General features: G+C 41.6%; 1 protein-coding gene across 3 annotated transcripts in view; it reads left to right on the top strand.

The window, feature by feature from the left end:
* The window catches only part of dnah7 (dynein, axonemal, heavy chain 7), a 222,361-nt gene that overhangs the window by 43,471 nt on the left and 153,133 nt on the right, over window positions 1-25,757 (top strand). For all 3 annotated transcript variants that reach the window (XM_045206528.1, XM_045206529.1, XM_045206530.1), the window contains exons 18-19: window positions 1,766-2,133; window positions 10,919-11,105. In XM_045206528.1, coding sequence (XP_045062463.1) covers window positions 1,766-2,133; window positions 10,919-11,105 — 555 coding nt within the window. The remainder of the gene's footprint in view (window positions 1-1,765; window positions 2,134-10,918; window positions 11,106-25,757) is intronic.

The following is a 25,757-nucleotide window of genomic DNA, read 5'->3' on the forward strand; positions in this document are numbered from 1 at the left end:
AGCTTAGTGATGAGCTTTGAGGGCACTATGGTGTTTAATGCTGAGCTGTAGTCAATGAATAGCATTCTCACGTAGGTGTTCCTCTTGTCCAGGTGGGAAAGGGCAGTGTGGAGTGCAATAGAGATTGTGTCATCTGTGGAGTGGGTCTAGGGTTTCTGGGATAATGGTGTTGTTGTGAGCCATGACCAGCCTTTCAAAGCACTTCATGGCTACAGACGTCAGTGCTACGGGTCGGTAGTCATTTAAAACATTAACAATGTCTACACTGTATTTCTGATCAATTTTATGTTATTTTAATGAACAAAAAATGTGCTTTTCTTTCTAAAACAAGGACATTTCTAAGTGACCCCAAACTTTTGAACAGTAGTGTATATATGTATGTATATACTCTGGACTCCGAAATTGCTCATCCTAATATTTATATATTTCTTAATTCCATTATTTTACTTTTAGATTTGTGTGTATTGTTGTGAAATGTTAGATATTACTGCACTGTTGGAGCTAGGAACACGAGCATTTCGCTCCAGTCGCAATAACATCTGCTAAATATGTATGTGACCAATACATTGTGATTTGATTTGAAATATTTTGTCTTGCACATTCCCCCTCTGAATGGCACATATACACAATCCATGTCTTAATTGTTTCAAGGCTTAAAAATCCTTCTTTATCCTGTCTCCTCCCATCCATCTACACTGATTGAAGTGGATTTAACAAGTGACATCAATAAGGGATCATAGCTTTCACCTGGATTCATCTGGCCAGTCTACATCATGGAAAGAACAGGTGTTCCTAATGTTTTGTACAATCCGTGTGAACAGTAGGCTATAGGTCTATTTCAATCTTTTTGAAATACATTTCATGTTCAGTCAGTTGAGTTCTTTTTTGCTACTTGCTACTATCTGTAATTTGTCTCAATATATTTCATGATGTGTAGCCTAACATGTACACAATGATGTGCCAAATCGGTGATTTTGTGCATTTTATTAGAATTAACCGCCTTGATATTTGCAGCCGTAGGTGGTAGTATCTCTCTAGGAGCTGATTCGTCGTCAGTATTGTGAAATAATTATAATGTTAAGGTAAGATTTTAATGGAGAAAGCTGATCTGAGAGCAGCACTCCCTTTCTTTCGATCCTATCAGTATCGACACATGCTCCAACGACGCACTTAGCGACCGTTCTCTCTGCGTAGTCTTTTGGGCAACGCATGTTACATCTTTGGCCGTTGTAGGAAAGATGCATCGTTAAAATACTTGTAAGCCTAAGTTCCATTGCTATCGCGAAACCGGGCCCAGTCCCTTTCACATCACACCGACGCTCATGATTTATGCACTGATTTAGATGTATTATTATTCTGTCTACTACTGACAGTGAATTAATTGATTGTATTCATGTAGCACTTTCCACTAGATCTCAAATAACTTTTACCTTGTATTGGAGTGGCCAACTCATGTCACCCAACACTAATCCTTTACAGCTAGTTCTCAACAGTTTAACAATAGCATCATACATTTCCCAGTAATATGAGGATACAGTACATGACACTGCCTGCTGCTGTTGCTGTGTAACCCTAGGTGCTGTGTTACCCAAGGCTCATTGACCCAACTCTTAGCCAAGACACTGCATACTGGATGCTTCCCAAATGGCAACCTATTCCCTATGTAGTGCACTACTACTGTAGCTATGGACTCTGGTGATTTAGGACGCAGGCACAGTATATGACACAAGAGACTAAACAGTAAACCAAATCCCCTCCAACTAAGGTGCTGTGTAACCCGGGGTTGCGCGACCGCCACTGGGACGCCATGTCGGCGGTGGTGGGCTTCCCGCTGCGTCCAGCCGAGGAGGGCGCCTGCGTGGCCCGCTTCCTGCCACTGCGCCTGGAGGCCCACCTGGCCAGCTTCGAGGGCGTCAGCGAGGCGGCCAGCAAGGAGCACTCGCTGGAGAAGGCCATGGAGAAGATGGCGCTGGAGTGGGGCGACATGGACTTTGCCCTGCTGCCCTACCGCGAGACTGGCACGTCCATCCTGTCGTCGGTGGACGAGGTGCAGATGCTGCTAGATGACCACATCGTCAAGACGCAGACCATGCGGGGCTCGCCCTTCATCAAGCCCTTCGAGGCTGAGATCAGGTGAGGAGGGGGGCGGTATAAAATTAGGTGAGCAGTTGAGGAGTTTAAATTACAGTTAAAAAGTACTGTGCATTTTGTACAATATTCTCCAATTAAATCGTACACATATGGCTTACACAGTACTTGTCTGGGTCATATTCATTTGGCACCAAACGGTAGAAAATCTACTGAAACAGGAAGTTCCAATAAGAACTGCTTGTTTTTGTTTTCCATATTATTATTATTATTTTTTTAGATACGGTGTGCACACTGAATATTCTCCCAATTACCACCTTTATTGACAACGATTCGATCCACAAGGCGTAATGGTCATGTGGGTGGGTGTTCTAACTGTGTTGTCAACATAACATTCTTTACTGGGTCATTCCACGAAATGGGTGCCCTTTCATATTTTAAGTAGAAATGATGCACCAATATTGCATTTTAAAAGCCTGTTATATTAAATTAAGTGCACTTTAATATAGATCACATGGAGAATTCAATAAATCTGATTTTTAATATGAATAAAGGGTTGCTAAAGTGCCAAAATTCAGCATTTTGACATGTCCCTCCGTCAAACCTGTGTCACTTCTAGGAAGATTTCAGCCCACTTAATCCCAACATCTCTCCCAATTTTCACCATCATTGTAAAGGCCTTGTTTGTTTGCTGCTTTGGCAAAGTCATTTCTGAAGATTATTATTTATATTCATGTGATTAGTGATGCATTTACATCTGTCTCTCATTTTAAGGCCAACCCTGTTATGCAAACAATTTACCCCTTTAAAATAATGGACCATTCCACCAAGTTAAATGATTCACAGCAGGTGACATTGTTTGGTTCCTCTGAACAGCATGGTGGAAAAGGAAGTAAGTCTTTTCTCTTTTTGGTCTATTTATAAAGTGTTTTATCATCTTTGACTGAGGTGGTCGAGCTCAACACGTCAAGCCTGTTCGCTCAATTCATTTGAGGAAAACTGGAATTTGATTTAATTTTCATTATGTTTGGAACATACAGTGGGGCAAAAAAGTATTTAGTCAGCCACCAATTGTGCAAGTTCTCCCACTTAAAAAGATGAGAGAGGCCTGTAAATTTCATCATAGGTACACGTCAACTATGACAGACAAAATGAGGAAAAAAAATCCAGAAAATCACATTGTAGGATTTTTTATGAATTTATTTGCAAATTATGGTGGAAAATAAGTATTTGGTCAATAACAAAAGTTTCTCAATACTTTGTTATATACCCTTTGTTGGCAATGACACAGGTCAAATGTTTTCTGTATGTCTTCAGAAGGTTTTCATACACTGTTGCTGGTATTTTGGCCCATTCCTCCATGCAGATCTCCTCTAGAGCAGTGATGTTTTGGGGCTGTCGCTGGGCAACACGGACTTTCAACTCCCTCCAAAGATTTTCTATGGGGTTGAGATCTGGAGACTGGCTAGGCCACTCCAGGACCTTGAAATGCTTCTTACGAAGCCACTCCTTCGTTGCCCGGGCGGTGTGTTTGGGATCATTGTCATGCAGAAAGACCCAGCCACGTTTCATCTTCAATGCCCTTACTGATGGAAGGAGGTTTTCACTCAAAATCTCACGATACATGGCCCCATTCATTCTTTCCTTTACACGAATCAGTCGTCCTGGTCCCTTTGCAGAAAAACAGCCCCAAAGCATGATGTTTCCACCCCCATGCTTCACAGTAGGTATGGTGTTCTTTGGATGCAACTCAGCATTCTTTGTCCTCCAAACACGACAAGTAGAGTTTTTACCAAAAAGTTCTATTTTGGTTTCATATGACATTCTCCCAATCCTCTTCTGGATCATCCAAATGCACTCTAGCAAACTTCAGACGGGCCTGGACATGTACTGGCTTAAGCAGGGGGACACATCTGGCACTGCATGATTTGAGTCACTGGCGGCGTAGTGTGTTACTGGTGGTAGGCTTTGTTACTTTGGTCCCAGCTCTCTGCAGGTCATTCACTAGGTCCCCCCGTGTGGTTCTGGGATTTTTGCTCACCGTTCTTGTGATCATTTTGACCCCACGGGGTGAGATCTTGCGTGGAGCCCCAGATCGAGGGAGATTATCAGTGGTCTTGTATGTCTTCCATTTCCTAATATTTGCTCCCACAGTTGATTTCTTCAAACCAAGCTGCTTACCTATTGCAGATTCAGTCTTCCCAGCCTGGTGCAGGTCTACAATTTTGTTTCTGGTGTCCTTTGACAGCTCTTTGGTCTTGGCCATAGTGGAGTTTGGAGTGTGACTGTTTGAGGTTGTGCACAGGTGTCTTTTATACTGATAACAAGTTCAAACAGGTGCCATTAATACAGGTAACAAGTGGAGGACAGAAGAGCCTCTTAAAGAAGAAGTTACAGGTCTGTGAGAGCCAGAAATCTTGCTTGTTTGTAGGTGACCAAATACTTATTTTCCACCATAATTTGCAAATAAATTCATTAAAAATCCTACAATGTGATTTTCTGGAATGTGTTTTCTCAATTTGTCTGTCATAGTTGACGTGTACCTATGATGAAAATTACAGGCCTCTCTCATCTTTTTAAGTGGGAGAACTTGCACAATTGGTGGCTGACTAAATACTTTTTTTCCCCACTGTATGTATAATTACTAATTTCATGAACACCATGTGGTCCCATGCTCTTCACCATATGAGGAGTAATAGCCGATCTTCACCTAAAACCTCAACCCTGTTATCATCAACCTTGTTAGAGGCCCAACTGTAACGTTATCAGTTTGATATTATATGTGAGTTTATTTGTACAAGGGATACTTGATCAATGAGAACATTTTTGGATTTATCTCAAACATGCTTTTAAATAATAGTTAGGCAGTTAGCTACATTAGTGTCCGTAACAGGGTTGACAGACAGTGTGGTACAAGTGCAGATAAAATGCTCTTAGTTCATAGGATGTTAATGCCTGAGATGGGAAAATGTGTTTTTCCATAGGCTAAACATATCCTTCATGCAATTGAATGTTGAAAGAACAAATATTTGAAAGTACATTTTTAAGTTTGCATGCCCAAAAGGCACCCATTTAGTGGAACGACCCTACTGGTAGATATGTTTGTCATCGGCAAGGGAGTTTTTTAGGATAAAAAGAAAAGGAATAGAGCTTAGCACAGGCAAAATCCTAGAGGAAAACCTGGTTCAGTCTGCTTTCCAACAGACACTGGGAGACAAATTCACCTTTCAGCAGGACAATAGCCTAAAACACAAGGCCAAATATACACTGGAGTTGCTTACCAAGACGACATTGAATGTTCCTGAGTGGCCTAGTTACAGTTTTGACTTAAATCGACTTGAAAATCTATGACATGACTGGAAAATGGCTGTGTAGCAATGATCAACAACCAACTTGTCAGAGCTTGAATAATTTTAAAAATAATAATGTGCAAATATTGTACAATCCAGGTGTGGAAATCTCTTAGAGACTTACCCAGAAAGACTCACAGCTATAATTGCTGCCAAAGTCGATTCTAACATGTATTGGCTCAGGGCTTGAATACTTATGTAAATTAGATATTTCTGTATTTAATTTTCAATACATTTGCTAACATTCCCCCAATTTTTTTTCACTCTGTCATTATTGGGTATTGATGCATCATGCGACTCTAATGATGATTTGAAAAAAGTCACATGAAAGGCATGAGATCTGCTTTGTTATTTGCGCAGGCTACACACACTTCATCAGTCTCTCATTCACAACTTGACAAGCACTTGTTAATGCCTCCAATTTCCCGGCGGCATCCCCCTAGTGTGTCCATAATGACCCCTAAAAAATTCCATGCCTTTTGTGGCCATTGTGCCCTTGGCTGAATATAATAATTATAATTCCCTTCTCCCGGCTGCGCGTTCCGAAGCACCTCTCACTCACATGGTTCTCTCAGTTATCTCAATTCTTATTAGCCAATGCCCATCATGTGATCGGGTTCTTTTCACAGGCATCTATCTCGGCTCCGAAGTAGGCTACAAGTGAAGACAGACACAACTACGCGCGTCCTTCTTATCGAATTCCGAGGCGCATATTGAAAATGTTGGAAGAACTGTCTACATTAACTTTTCATTAACCAACAAGATGAGTAGGCCGAACGAACAGCGAAAGCACTAGCCAAGTCAATCTACTATCCCCCATAGTACAAAAGTTGACCTATTCTGTGCAATAAATAAATATTCCAAACATAGTCTGGGACAGTTGTGGGATGCGATAGATCCCAAATTAATACAACCACTCGCATAAAAACAACAACTTTTAAAAGCAGTGAGGCTGATGCAACAGATTAGAACATTTAGCTTAAAATGTTGATAAACTCTTAGGCCAATTCTTCACATTGTAAGCGCAGCAATGCACACACGGCAGTAGGCTATAAGCGCAAATGTTCCAAAATGCAATCAATTAGCGGGAAGAAAAAACATTCTCAAAAGTGACCACAAATGCTATTTTGCGTGTAATGCTTTATTATTAAGGTGCATTTTTATGCTGAAAATTATCTTACGCAAACTTGAAACTCATGCGCCACCTATGTATGCCAGTTTGGCAGGCTTTACAGCGGTTGTAAAGCGGATTAATGTGCTTAATTTTAAGAAGTTATTTGGCCACTTTAGTTGTGATACGAACCTTATCAAAACATATAGGCCTATGGGCTAGGCTACATGAGGGGATTTGAAAACGTTGCAAGAAAATGCATGCGCTGTTTCTTGGCTTACTGCACACAAGCTGGGCATCATTCACAAGTGATAGGCTAATATTGTCACCCATCAGACTATTCTTGATTTAATCTTGTCTTTACATATACTAAATAATATATTCGTGAAATTAGTTTTGATTTAGAATGGACCATTATCATGCACCTGTCTCGAAACAGGGGAAAAACAATACATTTAATCTATGCACTTAAATAGTGAATGGAGGACTTTTTTTTTTTTTTTCATGCCAGCCAGGTAGATTATACTCCTGTAGTAAAGAGAAGTAATGTGCTTAATATTAGGAAAGTTGACAAATAAATATAGTAGGCCTAGCCTATAGAACGCTGATGTAGTCCTCTGAGGACATCAGAATTCTTGTTTTCTCGTGCAATTGCATAGCCTATAGAAATGTTGCGCAACATGACCTCATGGGTTCTCATTAAGTTTTTGATTAGATTTTCGATTACATTTGCATTGATGTCAGAGTGATTAGAGGGACAATAGAGTGTTGAGTACCAGACGGTTAGCAAGTTTGGTAGGCTACTAATGAACATCGGCAGCATCAGAGCTTGGAGAAGACTAGTTACCATGACTAAACGGTCAAATGGAATTTGACTGCGGTAATACGGTCACCGTAACAGCCCTAGGTATGAATACTTTCTGAAGGCACTATACTTTACTTTACTGACTTTATTGTCCCCATGGGGAAATGTTGTTGCAGTATCATGTACGCGTTTAAAGTGGCGTTTAAGTACAGTAGAAAACAAATTGACAATATAACATTCATAACAGTTACATACTAATAAAAAGAGACTAGCCTGCTGGCCTTACTGGATCGATAGGAACATTAGCCTGAGCTGTTTAGGAGGGATATCACACCTGGCACAAATTATTGTCTAGTTCTGTTTTTCCTGCCAGGGGGTGCCCTATAACTACACCCAGAGGGGAGTAGCTCAACATCTGGGTACAGGGGGTGGCTTGGGTCTAAAATGATTTTGTGAGCTTTGCTGAGGGCCCTGACCTTAAAGATATAATCCAAGCATGTCTGTTTGACTCCAAATACCTTGCTTGCTGTGGTGATAATCCTTCTCAGCATATTTTTATGGCTGACAGTGGCATTGCCAAACCATCAAACAATACAAAACGTTAAAATACTCTCAATTAAAGATTTGTAAAACAGAGTCAGTATAGTACAGTCAACATTAAACGAGCCCAGCTATTTGAGAAAGTAGTCTCTGTTGACTCTTTTTGTAGATCAGGTTTGTACATCAATTCCACTGAAGCTTATTGTCCAAGAGGACACCCAGATATTTGTATTCCTCTACAATCTCTATGTTCTGACCTCTGGTAGATGTTGCAGAGGTAGGTGTTGTTAACTTCCTGAAGTCTATGCACATTTCTTTGGTCTTGTTGGCATTGCGATCCAAGTGTGATTCATCACACCACTCTACAAAGTCATTTTAGGACCGGGCCATGGTGTTTCTCGTCATCATGCAACAGGCTGATCAAGGCAGTGTCATCAGCAAATTTAACTAGGTGTCAGGATGGGAAGTAGTACAACTATTAGTGTACAAGATGTACAGGAGTGGGGACAAAACACATCCCTGTGGGGAGCCTATGTTGGTGGTGCGAATGTCAGACACGTGGGACCCACCTTGACCTGCTGTGACCAACAGCCACAAAACCAGCCCCCCATCTAAGGAGAAGTCCCTTACATGCTGCCTAGAACGGGCACGTGTGTGCGTCCGTGTGCGCCATCGCACGCATGTTGATGTTGTCCATCCACAGCAGAGGCGATCAGGACACGCAGGTTGAACTATCAAAACGAACTCTGAACCAACTATATTAATTTGGGGACAGGTCGAAACGCATGAAACATTCATGGCAATTTAGCTAGCTAGCTTGCTGTTGCTATTTAATTTGTCCTGGGATATAAACATTGGGTTGTTATTTTACCTGAAATGCACAAGGTCCTCTACTCCGACAATTCATCCACAGATAAAGGGGCAAACCTAGTTAGTTTCTAGTGATTTCTCCTCCTTCAGTCTTCTTCTTCTTCTTTGGACTTTAAATGGCGGTTGGCAACCAACTTTAAGGTGCATTACCACCACCAACTGGACTGGAGTGTGGAGCTCCTTCATCTTTCAATCACCCACGTGGGTATATGCTCCTAAAAATCAATGAGGAGATGGGAGAGGCTGGTCTTGCAGCACATCAAGAGTCAAAAATAGAGTTATATTTTAGCGCCTGGCTACGCAGATGCGCGCGAGCAGTTTGGATGAAATGATTGAATAACATGTATGTGTACATTTATTTTGCAACACTCGCGCACGTAACGTGAGCGGTGTGGTCAGCATGTTATGAGTCTCTGTGCCAGAATGTAAGGCTGGATTGTGTTGAAGGCAGAAGAAAAGTCAACAAACAGAACCCTGATATGGGATTTGGCACCCTCTAGATGTCTATAGACCATGTTGAGGAGAGGAAGAATGGTGTCATCAACTCCTCTACTGGGCTGATAGGCAAACCGAAACGGGTCGAGGAGCTTCTGGGTGGCGCTGAGAATGTGACTTTTCACAATTTTCTCAAAGCCTCCTTGTCCACCAGTATCTGTCTTCTGATCTCACGTTGTACATCTCTTAAAGCCTGTCTATCACCGTCAGCATGAATTGCCTTCTTTCTATTAAGTAGTGATTTTAGATTTTTTGATACCAAAGGCTTATTGTTAGGGAAGATTTTCCAGGTTTATGAGGCACAACTGACTCAACATAGACATTTACATAGTCTGAAACAACATCTGTGAGTTCATTAAGATCAGAGCTGTCCTCAAATATCTCCCACATAGTACAGTCAAAACACCCTTGGAGACGAGTGATACTATTGTCATTCCAGATCTGGACAGTTTTAACTGTATGTTTCTCCCTCTCCAGGAGCCGACAGTAGGTTGGCCAGAGGTAGGCAACATTGTGGTCTGATGTCCCCAGGGGGGGGGGGCTGGTGGTGGCATTTGGTATTGTCCCATAGCACAGATCAAGAGTCTTATTTTTCGTAGTGTGACATTTCACATACTGGTGGTACATGCGCAGAACCTTGTGCAAAGTGCAGTTGTTAAAATCCCCTCAAATAAATGTGGGTGCGTCGGGGGAGATGGATTCCCGTTTCTGTGACAGATTATGAATAATCTCTGATGCCTTTGCTATATTAGCTTTTGGTTGAATTTACACAACGGTAACAAACAATTGGGGGAACTCACGGGGCAGATAGTGGGGTTGCAGTGACACAGAAAGCAGTTCGATGTCGGGGGTACAGAGTCTCTCTCTTACCAGGATCAATTTACACCACTGGTCCCTGACAAGCAGGCAGACGACCCCGCCGTGATGTTTCCCTGTGACGGTCAGATCACGGTCCGCTCTGACCAGTGTGAAGCCGGCCGGCCCCACTTCCCTGTCCGACAGCTCATCTGCTTTCCCCCTCAGTGACTGGGTGTTGATCAGCAAGGTGGTGGGTAAGGGAAGTTTGTTCTTAAATTTTTTACGTCTCTATCTGATTCCCCCGTGTTTTCCACGTTTGCGTTTGGGTTTGTAATCCATTCGCAGACAATCATGAATTAGATGTGCCATTGGGATATCCATTGCGTTTGTGTTTGAGTTGCATTGTAGTAGGAACTCTGCTGTATTGGATTCCGCTGTCAGCAGCGTTTTCATAACTTAGTCTGTTTGTAGGTATGTACACAATCAACAAGATCAGTCCAACGCCCCACCACTGTAAAGCAATCGTTGACAGATGGTTTACAAACAAAGTCAATTAAAAACATAAAAGAATGCCACACCAAACGTCGCACACACTGCAGGATGCATCAGAGCCGCGCCCCCAGAGCCTTTACCCACTATACCTATGACACCTTCAAATGGGGGGGACTAGATACATAAAGTGCTTTAATTTCTAAACGGTAAAACAGATATGAAAATACCCTCAAATAAAAGGTGACATTCTGTACTTTTGCCAAATATGACACATTGGATCTCAAATCCAATTTTTTTTTTTTTTTTGATATGGTGTGCCCTAATAAATATGACCCTGATGTATTAATCCATTCATCCATCCATCACCAGGGACTGGGAAGGCAAGCTTCTGCTGCTGCAGGAGATCCTGGACGAGTGGCTGAAGGTGCAGTCCACCTGGCTCTACCTAGAGCCCATCTTCAGCTCCCCAGACATCATGGCCCAAATGCCAGAGGAGGGACGCCGCTTCACTGCCGTCGACAAGACCTGGAGGGACACCATGAAGCAAGTATCTCTGGTAAGTGGTAACAAACACACACTCATACATCAGTTATTAAGGGATTTAATTTATAGTGTTCTTCCAGGTGGCGCATAATGTAAGGCGGGTAACTCACTTTTGACTACCAACATATGAATTCAGGGCACTTGGTACCCTGATCTGTACCTGCGTGCGTGTGAGTTTACCAGTTTTTTACTTTTGGATGTCTGAAGAACTAGAGAACTCATATATTTTGATTATATAATTATTCAACCCCCCTGAGTCAATACATGTTAGAATCACCTTTGGCAGTGATTACAGCTGTAAGTCTTTCTGTATAAATCTGTAAGAGATTTGCAAACCTGGATTGTACAATATTTGCCATTATTATTTTTACAATTCTTCAAGCTCTGTCAAATTGGTTGTTCATCATTGCTAGACAGACATTTTCAAGTCTTGCCATAGATTTTCATGCCGATTTAAGTCAAAACTGTAACTAGGCCACTCAGGTAAGTAACTCCAGTGTATATTTGGCCTTGCGTTTTAGGTTATTGTCCTGCTGAAAGGTGGATATGTCTCACAGTGTCTGTTGGATTTGTCTCACAGTATCTGAACCAGGTTTTCCTCTAGGACTTTGCCTGTGCTTAGCTCTGTTCCTTTTCTTTTTATCATAAAAACTCCAGTGTATATTTGGCCGTGCGTTTTAGGTTATTGTCCTGCTGAAAGGTGAATTTGTCTCCCAGTGGCTGTTGGAAAGCACACTGAACAAAGTTTTCCTCTAGGATTTTGCCTTGTCTTAGCTCTATTCCTTTTCTTTTTATCCTAAAGAACTCCCTTTTCCTTGCCGATGACAAGCATGACCATAACATGATGCAGCCACCACCATCCTTCAAAATATGAAGTGTTACTCAGTGATGTGTTGTGTTGGATTTTCCCCAAACATAACACGTTGTATTCAGGACATAAAGTTCATTTATTTGCCACATTTTTGCAGTTTTACTTTAGTGCCTTATTGCAAACAGAATGCATGTTTTGGAATACTTTATATTCTGTACAGGCTTCCTTCTTTTCACTCTGTCATTTAAGTTAGTATTGTGGAGTAACTACAATATTGTTGACCCCTCCTCAGTTTTCTCCACAGCCTGTACATAACTGGTAACTGGTTTAAAATCAACTTTGGCCTCATTGTGAAATCCCTGAGCGGTTTCCTTCCTCTCTGTCAACTGAGTTAGGAAGGACACCTGTAATTTTGTAGTGACTGGGTGTATTGATACACCATCCAAAGTGCAATTAATAACTTCACCATGCTCAAAAGGATATTCAGTGTTTGCTTTAAAAAATGTTTACCCATCTACCAATAGGTGCCCTTCTTTGCGAGGCATTGGAAAACCTCCCTGGTCTTTGTCGTTGAATCGGTGCTCGACTCAGGCACCTTACAGATAATTGTATGTGTGGGGGACAGAGATGGCATAGTCATTCAAAAATCATGTTAAACACCATTATTGCAGACAGAGTTAGTCCATGCAACTTATTATCTGACTTGCTAAGCACATTTTTACTTCTGAATTTATTTAGGCTTGCCATAACAAAGGGGTTGAATACCTACTGACTCAAGACATTTCAGCTAATTTGTAGAATTTCTAAATACATAATTCCCCTTTGACATTGTGGGGTTTTGTGTGTAGATCAGGGACATAAAATCTAAATGAAATCCATTTTAAATTCAGGCTGTAACACAACAAAATGTGGAAAAAGGGGTGTGAATACTTTCTGAAGGCACTGTATATGGCATAACTATGGCACCAGGCTATGTAAAACGAACTCGCCCGTTGTCAGACTCTTTTTACCGGTCCGGATACATGCTCGGCTGCCTACAACGTTCGGCTGCCCAGAGGGGAAACGCAGCATACACAGACTCGCAGTCTAATTAGCGATTGAATGTCCTTTTTTCATCATCATTGAAAACATTGGCTAAGCTGTGCAGGAGGCAGACAGGCAGTCAAGTAGCGTTCTTTTTTCAGGGACTACGATATTGCAGCAACTATAAAGATTAGCCTACATTATCGCACAAAATGTGTCCAAAGTGTAGGGACTGTGTCCTGCTTGTGCAACTGCAATATCCGTTACAACAGACGGACAAAACACACACACACACACACACACACACACACACACATACACACGTACACGCACACACACACACACACGTACACCAGTATCTTTACCCAAAAGACTCTCGAAAGGGTAATTGGTGTCCCCAGCAGACCCGAAATGAGACGCATCAATATCAGCCCAGCGTCCTCCAGAAACCCAGTTGACTGCACCATCAAATAGAAATTATGGATTTTGTCGGGAAGGAGCGTGCCGGGTGGAGTCACAAAGAAAATGAGTTTGCAAAGGGACAGAGGGCCTATAGTCTGTCTCAATGTATTTTTGTGTGATGTGTGGGTCCATGCGGTGTGATGTTATGTGTAGGCCTACTAGCAAAGGTTGAACACACACTTGTGCAACGATCGCATTCTCCTCTGTCTCCTATATCATCCCAGAATATTGTGTACACAGTAGTGAGGTGGGAAATTAACACCAGCCTCTAGCCAAATGCTGATCGATTTTGGCATTGGCTGGTAGAATGTCTATTCTTACCATCCACATTGGCGGGTGGTCACACAAAGAATTTGAGAGCAGTTTTTTTTTCTTCTGTCCAAGGCCCACATGTAAAAAAACAACAACAACACATATTTGAGTGTGTGTGTGTGTTTCTTTTAATCTTCAACCACAGGGTGGCGCTCCAGATCCACGAAGCTCACACCAGCCTCATCCCGCAAGTCATTATTTACTCTCCACTTTAATGCGTCAATTAATGTGTCAGCTTGCCCTCAGATGCAGAGGAAATCATTCATTTTTTCTTTCATGTGTTTTTTCACAGTCAGTATTTCTCCAAGTTAGGAGTGGGGGTGGGGCCTGGTCCTGAACTAAAATAAGTCATGATTGAGCTGTCAGATATGCCAAGCAGAGAGAAAGAGTGTGTCTGTGTCTGTCTGTGAAGTCCCCTCCTTCCGCCCCCTCCTTCACCTTCCTTCCTTCTCAAAGTAAAATGCTTTGACCACACACACTTGTAATTAGTGCAGCACAACGGAGATGTGCATAGAGGAATGTAGGTGTAAATGGAGGAGGTTGATGAGGAGGTGGAGGAGAGGGGTGGGGTACTGTGTGCCTGTGTATGTGAGTGTGTGTGTGTGGGTTGGGGGACAATGTTATAAAATACAGTGTTTTTAATTAAGGTACTGCAGTACCACTCTTATTGTACTATTCTGTACTATAACTCTCGGTCGTGTACAGACCTTGTCAATTGAACTCCCATGCTGAAGGATTTCATCTGTTTGGCCAATAAAGACTACAATGACACATTAAACATACAAGCGTCAGCTTTAAAATACATGCAAATCAAAAACCACATGTTCCATTGGTGACATTTTGAAGGGGACTGGCATGTGTCACACAGTCTCAACAGACGTTTGTGGGATCGTAAAAACAATACGAAAATTCACTTTTTTACAAGCAACAGTTGGAGTGTGCATTGCTTTTCATGAATAGATCCAGTGACAATTACTGTATGTGGCAGCTTATGTTAATTTACACCCCACAAAAACGGGGCAATAATGACTGGAAAGGGAAGAATCCTGAGGTGGGCGGGGCATGCGCATTGCTATGTGTACAGAGGGAAGGGGGATTTTTTGAGAAACGAGCGTAGATGAAAAACATTGCTTACACTCAGGAGAGGATCGATTCAGTGTCTCACTCCTCACAAAGCCTTTCTGTTCGCAGCCTGAATAGAAATGTCCCCTTCATTGTCTTGTATTGTACCAAGAGATGTGCAAGAAAACTGAGTCTGATGTGAGAGCTGCCATTTTTCTGAATGCCACAATGGCTAAGTCATCTGTCCTGAAGAAGGAGCGAAAATGTTAGCACAATCACCCCACTCAAACTCATCAAATCAGCGTTTTATTTATCAGTTTGCTCGCCAAATGAGGTTGATGATTTGATTTAGCCTGTTATCGTGAGTTGGTTACAGTAGCCGGAATGTCGCTAATAATGTAATCTCGAGAATGGAGACTATCGCCCATAACATCCAACAAAAAAGGGATTTAATCTTGGAAAATGCAGTCTCCCCTTTCTCGCATTAGGATCATCAAATGACTCATTTTCATGGTTACAAAAGGTGATTTTAAAGAAGGCTTAGTGAGATGGGGTGCTTTTTACCACTTCTTTATTACGTGCTTTTAGAGTCAGTCTTCAGAAAAAGTTTATTTTGGTATGAGAGACATCATTAAAGTTCAATTTCCAGCCACTGCCTCAACTTCAGTCACCACATGTAATAGGAAATCAATAGCAATCAGGGGAAGAGATAAAGGGCAATTATTATCTCTTTCTAGATGCTGTGTGGGTTCTATACTTTGTGGGAGGGCAGAAAGAGACGATAAAATAATAAAAGCATGTTTTTAAATCCCCCCATCCTCCATCCTAACTCCCCATCCCTACTTCAAGAACTTAGACTTTTCAGTGCAACCCTTAGAACAATATGTGATACTAGGTCAAATACAACACATACAGTGCCTTGTAAAGTATTCATCCCCCTTGGCGTTTTTCCTATTTTGTTGCATTACAACCTGTACTTTAAATGGATTTTTATTTGGATTTCATGTAATGGACAAACACAAAATAGTCCAAATTGGTGAAGTGAAATGAAAAAAATAACTTGTTTCAAAAAATTCTAAAAAATAAATAACGGAAAAGTTGTGCGTGCATATGTATTCACCCCCTTTGCTATGAAGCCCCTAAATAAGATCTGATGCAACCAATTACCTTCAGAAGTCACATAGTTAGGTAAATAAAGTCCACCTGTGTGCAATCTAAGTGTCACATGATCTGTCACAGGATCTCAGTATATATACACCTGTTCTGAAAGGCCCCAGAGTCTAAAACACCACTAAGCAAGGGGCACCACCAAGCAAGCGGCACCATGAAGACAAATGAGCTCTCCAACCAGGTCAGGGACAAAGTTGTGGAGAAGTACAGATCAGGGTTGGGTTATAAGAAAATATCAGAAACTTTGAACATCCCACGGAGCACCATTAAATCCATAATAAAAAAAATTGAAAGAATATGGCACCACAACAAACCTGCCAAGAGAGGGCCGCCCACCAAAACTCACGGACCAGGCAAGGAGGGCATTAATCAGAGGGGCAACAAAGAGACCAAAGATAACCCTGAAGGAGCTGCAAAACTCCACAGTGGAGATTGGAGTATCTGTCCATAGGGCCACTTTAAGCCGTACACTCCACAGAGCTAGGCTTTACGGAAGAGTGATCAGAAAAAAGCCATTGCTTAAAGAAAAAAATAAGCAAACACATTTGGTGTTCGCCAAAAGGCATGTGGGAGACCAAAAATATGGAAGAAGGTACTCTGGTCAGATGAGACAAAAATTTAGCTTTTTGGCCATCAAGGAAAACACTATGTCTGGCGCAAACCCAACACCTCTCATCACTCCGAGAACACCATCCAGTGAAGCATGGTGGTGGCATCATCATGCTGTGGGGATGTTTTTCATCGGCAGGGACTGGGAAACTGGTCAGAATTGAAGGAATGATGGATGGTACTAAATACAGGGAAATTCTTGCGGGAAACCTGTTTCAGTCTTCCAGAGATTTGAGACTGGGACGGAGTTTCACCTTCCAGCAGGACAATGACCCTAAGCATACTGCTAAAGCAACACTCGAGTGGTTTAAGGGGAAACATTTAAATGTCTTGGAATGGCCTAGTTAAAGCCCAGACCTCAATTAAATTGAGAATCTGTGGTAGGACTTAAATATTGCTGTACACCAGCGGAACCCATCCAACTTGAAGGAGCTGGAGCAGTTTTTCCTTGAAGAATGGGCAAAAATCCCAGTGGCTAGATGTGCCAAGCTTATAGAGATATACCCCAAGAGACTTGCAGCTGTAATTGCTGCAAAAGGTGGCTCTACAAAGTATTGACTTTGGGTGACTGAATAGTTATGCACGCTCAAGTATTCTGTTTTTTTGTCTTATTTCTTGTTTTTTTCACAATAAAACATATTTTGCATTTTCAAAGTGGTAGGCATGTTGTGTAAATAAAATCATACAAACCCCCACAAAAAATCAATTTTAATTCCAGGTTGTAAAGCAACAAAATAGGAAAAATGCCAAGGGGCGTGAATACTTTCGCAAGCCACTGTACTCTTCTATGCCAATTGTTTTCCATTCACATGGATAGGAATTGCCATAGATTTACATATATAACTCAATTAATAGGATCTCTGTGGGACTTGCTCTTTACTGGACAACTACTGTATACATTACAAAAAGGCTAGATTAGAGTAATCTCTGTAGCCTTCAGTCTACAATGTGAGTAATGTCGATTTTCAAGTTCCAATAGGACTCCCTGTACTGTATTAACTTTGCTCTCTCATTTCAGAGATAGAGATCCATTTTAGTATTATGTGTTGGTTTAGATATTTTCGTAACAGTTTCCGCTAAAAGGTAAAGCACACACAATTTATCGTAGCAACACCAAATTGGTGTAGTCTCTCTCTTATCAGTCAAATGTATACATTTAAAACTTTTCCCTGTCATCGAGAAGATACTTTATAACTCCAAGTTTAGTAATGAGTTATGTTTCTCTGTGCATTATCTCTAATTCTGTCTGTGCTCTTCGTATTATATCAGCATGGTAGTATCCCTCAGAGCTGTGCTAATGCATTCCCCATCTAACCTTGGAAGATTAGATAGTCCCGTGTAGCTCAGTTGGTAGAGCATGGTGTAAATCGCTCTGGATAAGAGCGTCTGCTAAATGACGTAAATGTGCCCTTGAGCAAGGCACTTAACCCTAATTGCTCCTGTAAGTCGCTCTGGATAAGAGCGTCTGCTAAATGACTAAAAAGTAAAATGTAAATGTAAAAATGTTTGCAACGCCAGGGTTGTGGGTTCGTTTCCCACGGGGGACCAGTATGAAAAAGAAAAATGTATGCACTCACTAATTGTAGTCGCTCTGGATAAGAGTGTCTGCTAAATGACAAAAAAATAAAATAATTATATAGACTTTAGGCCTTCCAGAGAAGTCTAGAGCCAACATGTTAAATTAGTCGACAACTGAGATCAGACCAGACCAGACCTGAATTGTAGTGTGGGCCTCAGGACAAGCCTTTTTAAAATCCTAGTTTTATGTTTGGCTGGAGGCTTGAATGAGGATATTGGAGTTTTGGTAGTAGACTCAGAACATGGATGCTATAAATATGGATGGAGACAAATTGCAGAATATCAACTTGAGACACACTGGGACTTTTGTGCATTTCAATTCTAGATTTGCGCTAAAGCTTTAATTTCACAAGCATATCATAAGTAACAATTAATATTTAAGTGAATATGATACAGTAGAGGTGTGGCAAATAGAATAAGAATGACTGCTCTATCACAGTTAGGGCCATATTCTGACATAAGAAACCATGTAGCTGGCTTACTCAAACTGTCACACACATCAGTGCCTGTATTCAAAAAGCGTCTTAGTAGGAGTGCTGATCTAAGATAATGTCCCCCCCTGTTCAAATAGTCCTTATTATGATCTAAAAGGCAAAACTGATCCTATATGTGACTAGTTTCAGGAAACTAGGCGTATGTCGCGCGTCACTACTTCACAGGAGCACCATTTGAACATAAACGTAAACAAAAAAAAATCTAAATACGTTTTTGGGCAGAAATGCCTTCTGGAACATGTGAACTTGTATGCCATCTGTAAATACGAATACAATTGTTACATTTTGAGCCTAGTTGGTTTAGCCATGGAAAAAGACAGCAACCTTCCCGCTAGCCATGAGTGGCTGAGATAATGAGTGGGCTGGACATGTCGAGAGATGAGTTTGGATTGGTCTGGCATGTAGCATGCTTCTGTCTATAACATGAGCTGTTCAGTATGTGTAGGTAATCCTTTCTAACGCAGCTTTTTAAAAATATATATCACGTAGTAGAACTGCATAAGTGTTGCTCTCCACTTTCCACTTTTTTTTTTTATTTGCCACATGCACCGAATACAACAGGTGTAGACCTTACAGTGAAATGCTTACTTACAGGCCCTTAACCAACAATGCAGTTTTAAGTAAAAATGTAAAAAATAGATTAGTAAACAATTGAAATAACAAATAATTAAAGAGCAGCAGTAGCTAAGTATGATAGCTAAGGAGATGGAGAAAATTCAGGTGTTTATTGCAAATATGCAGACAGAGTCGAAAAGTGAACACACAGAAGGCTGTTGTAAAACACCTGTGTCCGTATGACATCTTCAAACTAAGGGCAACCATGGCATCCGTGACAGAGAGGGAGAAGTGTCCATCCATGTATACGGGTAAGAGAGTCTAGCTAGCTACATTTTCAGATATTACACGTTTCTAATTTTGTCAAAGTCGTTTTCATTTCAAGTTGAAGTGTACGTTACATGTATGATCTGTGTAGTAATAGTATTCATATCTCAGAGCCATTTGCATTGCTAGTTATAGCCTAATATTAGCTAACTAACATTGAACATGGTTGGGTAGCTACAGTGAGGGAAAAAAGTATTTGATCCCCTGCTGATTTTGTACGTTTGCCCACTGACAAAGAAATGATCAGTCTATAATTTTAATGGTAGGTTTATTTGAACAGTGAGAGACAGTATAACAACAACAAACAAATCCAGAAAAATGCATGTCAAAAATGTTATAAATTGATTTGCATTTTAATGAGGGAAATAAGTATTTGACCCCTCTGCAAAACATGACCTAGTACTTGGTGGCAAAACCCTTGTTGGCAATCACAGAGGTCAGACGTTTCTTGTAGTTGGCCACCAGGTTTGCACACATCTCAGGAGGGATTTTGTTCCGCTCCTCTTTGCAGATCTTCTCCAAGTCATTTAGGTTTCGAGCCTGACGTTTGGCAACTCGAACCTTCAGCTCCCTCCACAGATTTTCTATGGGACTAAGGTCTGGAGACTGGCTAGGCCACTCCAGGACATTAATGTGCTTCTTCTTGAGCCACTCCTTTGTTGCCTTGGCTGTGTGTTTTGGGTCATTGTCATGCTGGAATACCCATCCACGACCCATTTTCAATGCCCTGGCTGAGGGAAGGCAAAACTGATGGGAAGGAGGTTTTCACCCAAGATTTGACGGTACATGGCGCCGTCCATTGTCCCTTTGATGCGGTGAAGTTGTCCTGTCCCCTTAGCAGAAAAACACCCCCAAAGCATAATGTTTCCACCTCCATGTTTGACGGTGGGGATGGTGTTCTTGGGGTCATAGGCAGCATTCCTCCTCCTCCAAACACGGCGAGTTGAGTTGATGCCAAAGAGCTCGATTTTGGTCTCATCTGACCACAACACTTTCACCCAGTTCTCCTCTGAATCATTCAGATGTTCATTGGCAAACTTCAGACAGGCCTGTATATGTTCTTTCTTGAGCAGTGGGACCTTGCACTGCAGGATTTCAGTCCTTCACGGCGTAGTGTGTTACCAATTGTTTTCTTGGTGACTATGGTCCCAGCTGCCTTGAGATCATTGACAAGATCCTCCTGTGTAGTTCTGGGCTGATTCCTCACTGTTCTCATGATAATTGCAACTCCACGAGGTGAGATCTTGCATGGAGCGCCAGGCCGAGGGAGATTGACAGTTATTTTGTGTTTCTTCCATTTGCGAATAATCACACCAACTGTTGTCACCTTCTCATCAAGCCTTGGCGATGGTCTTGTAGCCCATTCCAGCCTTGTGTAGGTCTACAATCTTGTCCCTGACATCCTTGGAGAGCTCTTTGGTCTTGGCTATGGTGGAGAGTTTGGAATCTGATTGATTGATTGCTTCTGTGGACAGGTGTCTTTTACAGTGGGGAAAAAAAGTATTCAGTCAGCCACCAATTGTGCAAGTTCTCCCACTTAAAAATATGAGAGAGGCCTGTAATTTTCATCATAGGTACACGTCAACTATGACAGACAAATTGAGAAAAAAAATCCAGAAAATCACATTGTAGGATTTTTAATGAATTTATTTGCAAATTATGGTGGAAAATAAGTATTTGGTCACCTACTAACAAGCAAGATTTCTGGCTCTCACAGACCTGTAACTTCTTCTTTAAGAGGCTCCTCTGTCCTCCACTCGTTACCTGTATTAATGGCACCTGTTTGAACTTGTTATCAGTATAAAAGACACCTGCCCACAACCTCAAATAGTCACAATCCAAACTCCACTATGGCCAAGACCAAAGAGCTGTCAAAAGACACCAGAAACAAAATTGTAGACCTGGACCAGGCTGGAAAGACTGAATCTGCAATAGGTAAGCAGCTTGGTTTGAAGAAATCAACTGTGGGAGCAATTATTAGGAAATGGAAGACATACAATACCACTGATAATCTCCCTCGATCTGGGGCTCCATGCAAGATCTCACCCCGTGGTGTCAAAATGATCACAAGAACGGTGAGCAAAAATCCCAGAACCACACGGGGGACCTAGTGAATGACCTGCAGAGAGCTGGGACCAAAGTAACAAAGCCTACCATCAGTAACACACTACGCCGCCAGGGACTCAAATCCTGCAGTGCCAGATGTGTCCCCCTGCTTAAGCCAGTACATGTCCAGGCCCATCTGAAGTTTGCTAGAGTGCATTTGGATGATCCAGAAGAGGATTGGGAGAATGTCATATAGTCAGATGAAACCAAAATATAACTTTTTGGTAAAAACACAACTCGTCGTGTTTGGAGGACAAAGAATGCTGAGTTGCATCCAAAGAACACCATACCTACTGTGAAGCATGGGGGTGGAAACATCATGCTTTGAGGCTGTTTTTCTGCAAAGGGACCAGGACGACTGATCCGTGTAAAGGAAAGAATGAATGGGGCCATGTATCGTGAGATTTTGATTGAAAACCTCCTTCCATCAGCAAGGGCATTGAAGATGAAACGTGGCTGGGTCTTTCAGCATGACAATGATCCCAAACACACCGCCCGGGCAACGAAGGAGTGGCTTCGTAAGAAGCATTTCAAGGTCCTGGAGTGGCCTAGCCAGTCTCCAGATCTCAACCCCATAGAACATCTTTGGAGGGAGTTGAAAGTCTGTGTTGCCCAGCGACAGCCCCAAAACATCACTGCTCTAGAGGAGATCTGCATGGAGGAATGGGCCAAAATACCAGCAACAGTGTGTGAAAACCTTGTAAAGACTTACAGAAAACGTTTGACCTGTGTCATTGCCAACAAAGGGTATATAACAAAGTATTGAGAAACGTTTGTTATTGACCAAATACTTTTTTTACACCATCATTTGCAAATAAATTCATTAAAAATCCTACAATGTGATTTTCTGGATTTTTTTTTCTAATTTTGTCTGTCATAGTTGACGTGTACCTATGATGAAAATTACAGGCCTCTCTCATCTTTTTAAGTGGGAGAACTTGCACAATTGGTGGCTGACTAAATACTTTTTTCCCCCACTGTATACAGGTAACAAGCTGAGATTAGGAGCACTCCCTTTAAGAGTGTGCTCCTATTCTCAGCTCGTTACCTGTATAAAAGACACCTGGGAGCCAGAAATCTTTCTTATTGAGAGGGGGTCAAATACCTATTTCCCTCATTAAAATGCAAATCAATTTATAACATTTTTGACGTGCGTTTTTCTGGATTTTTTGTTGTTATTCTGTCTCTCACTTTTCAAATAAACCTACCATTAAAATGATAGACTGATCATTTCTTTGTCAGTGGGCAAACGTGCAAAATCAGCAGGGGATCAAATATTTTTTTCCCTCACTGTACCAGCCTCAGAAATTGCAGGGTTCAGGTAACATACACATCTCAACATCAACTGTTCAGAGGGGACTGTGTGAATCAGGCCTTCACGGTTGAATTGCTGCAACGAAACCACTACTAAAGGACACCAATAATAAGAAGAGACTTGCTTGGGCCAAGAAACACGAGCAATGGACATTAGACCGGTGGAAATGTGTCCTTTGGTCTGGAATCCAAATTTGAGATTTTTGGTTCCAACCGCTGTGTCTTTGTGAGACACGGTGTGTGTGTGAACGGATGATCTCCGCATGTGTATTACCACCGTAAAGCTTGGAGGAGGTGTGATGGTGTGGGGGTGCTTTGGTGGTGACACTGTCTGTGATTTATTTAGAATTCAAGGCACACTTAACCAGCATGGCTACCACAGCATTCTGCAGCGATATGCCGTCCCATCTGGTTTGGGCTTAGTGGGACTATCATTTGTGTTTCAACAGGACAATGACCCAACACAACTCCAGGCTGTGTAAGAGCTATTTTACCAGGAAGGAGAGTGATGGAGTGCTGCATCAGATGACCTGGCCTCCACAATCCCCCGACATCAACCCAATTGAGATGGTTTGGAATGAGTCAGACCGCAGAGTGAAGGACAAGCTTCCAACAAGTGCTCAGCATATGTTGGAACTCCTTCAAGACTGTTAAAAAAGCATTCCAGGTGAAGCTGGTTGAGAGTATGCCAAGAGTGTGCAAATCTGTCATCAAGGCAAAGGGTGGCTATTTGAAAAATCTCTAATATATTTTGATTTGCTTAACACTTATTTGGTTACTACATGATTCCATATGTGTTATTTCATAGTTTTGATGTCTTCACTATTATTCTACAATGTCGAAAATAGTAAAAACTAAAGAAAAACCCAGGAATGAGTAGGTGTGTCCATGCTTTTCACTGGTACTGTATAGATGCGTACACTGCCGTTCAAAAGTTTGGGGCCACTTAGAAATGTCTTTGTTTTCCATGAAAACATACATGAAATTAGTTTGAATAGGACATATAGCAAAATGCATAGGAAATGTAGTCATTGACAAGGTTAGAAAGAATGATTTTTAATATAAATTATAATTGTGTCCTTCAAACTTTGCTTTCGTCAAAGAATCCTCCATTTGCAGCAATTACAGCTTTGCAGACCTTTGGCATTCTAGTTGTCAATTTGTTGAGGTCATCTGAAGATATTTCACCCCATGCTTCCTGAAGCACCTCCCTCAAGTTGGATTGGCTTGATGGGCACTTCTTACGTACCATACGGTCAAGCTGCTCCCACAACAGCTCAATAGGGTTGAGATCCGGTGACTGTGCTGGCCACTCCAAAATAGACAGAATAACAGCTGACTGCTTCTTCCCTAAATATAGTGATAGCCTTCCTTCTTCAATATCCCTTTTACCCTGTACAAATCTCCCACTTTACCACCACCAAAGCACCCCCAGACCATCACATTGCCTCCACCATGCTTGACAGATGGCATCAAGCACTCTTCCAGCATCTTTTCATATGGTCTGCGTCTCACAAATGTTCTTCTTTGTGATCCGAACACCTCAAACTTTGATTCGTCTGTCCATAACACTTTTTTTTCCAATCTTCCTGTGTCCAGTGTCTGTGTTATTTTGCCCATCTTAATATTTTATTTTTATTGGCCAGTCTGAGATATGGCTTTTTCTTTGCAACTCTGCCTAGAAGGGCAGCATCCCGGAGTCGCCTCTTCACTGTTGACGTTGAGACTGGTGTTTTGCGGGTACTATTTAATGAAGCTGCCAGTTGAGGACCTGTGAGGCGTCTGTTTCTCAAACTAGACACTCTAATGTATTTGTCCTCTTGCTTAGTTGTGCACCGGGGCCTCCCACTCCTCTTTCTATTCTGGTTAGAGACAGTTTACGCTGTTCTGTGAATGGAGTAGTACACAGCGTTGTATGAGATCTTCAGTTTCTTGGCAATTTCTCGCATGGAATAGCCTTCATTTCTCAGAACAAGAATAGTTGATGAGTTTCAGAAGAAAGTTATTTGTTTTTGGCCATTTTGATCCTGTAATCGAACCCACAATTGCTGATGCTCCAGATACTCAACTAGTCTCAAGAAGGCCAGTTTTATTGCTTATTTAATCAGCACAACAGTTTTCAGCGGTGCTAACATGATTGCAAAAAGGGTTTTCTAATGATCAATTAGCCTTTTAAAATTTATAAACTTGGATTAGCAAACACAACGTGCCATTGGAACACAGGACTGATGGTTGCTGATAATGGGCCTCTGTACACCTATGTAGATATTCCATAGTAAATCAGCCGTTTCCAGCTACAATAGCCATTTACAACATTAACAATGTCTACACTGTATTTCTGATCAATTTGATGTTATTTTAATGGACCATTTTTTTTATTTTCTTTCGTAAACAAGGACATTTCTAAGTGACCCCAAACTTTTGAACGGTAGTGTATATGGACTGATGTCCTGCATCTGATGGTCAATCTGATGGGAGGGAGGGAGCAGCGGTGAGGCTGCCTTTCACCCGACTCACCGTCCCTCTGATCTCCCTCCACTGAGAAAAGGGGACACAGTCTTCCAGCTGATGGTGCCTCATGCACCAATTCATGTTGTTACTCCTATGATCAGAGAATGTGAAATATTTATTGATATAAAAAAAGACACAAGTCGCTAAAAATAGCAATGCAAGCTTATCGGAACACTTTGCTGTGCTGTTAGTAGCGTGAGTGGAAGTAGGGAGAACGCACATTTTATGGCCATAAAAGTGTTGAACAAAGTGTTGACAGTGCTGAATAAAAACAGCAGCTCTTTGCTGTATTCGTTGAGTCTCTTTCTAGTCATGGTTTTAAACATTTTTA

The sequence above is a fragment of the Coregonus clupeaformis genome, chromosome 23, assembly GCF_020615455.1.
Source record: "Coregonus clupeaformis isolate EN_2021a chromosome 23, ASM2061545v1, whole genome shotgun sequence".
In the NCBI taxonomy this organism is placed as follows: Eukaryota; Metazoa; Chordata; class Actinopteri; order Salmoniformes; family Salmonidae; genus Coregonus; species Coregonus clupeaformis.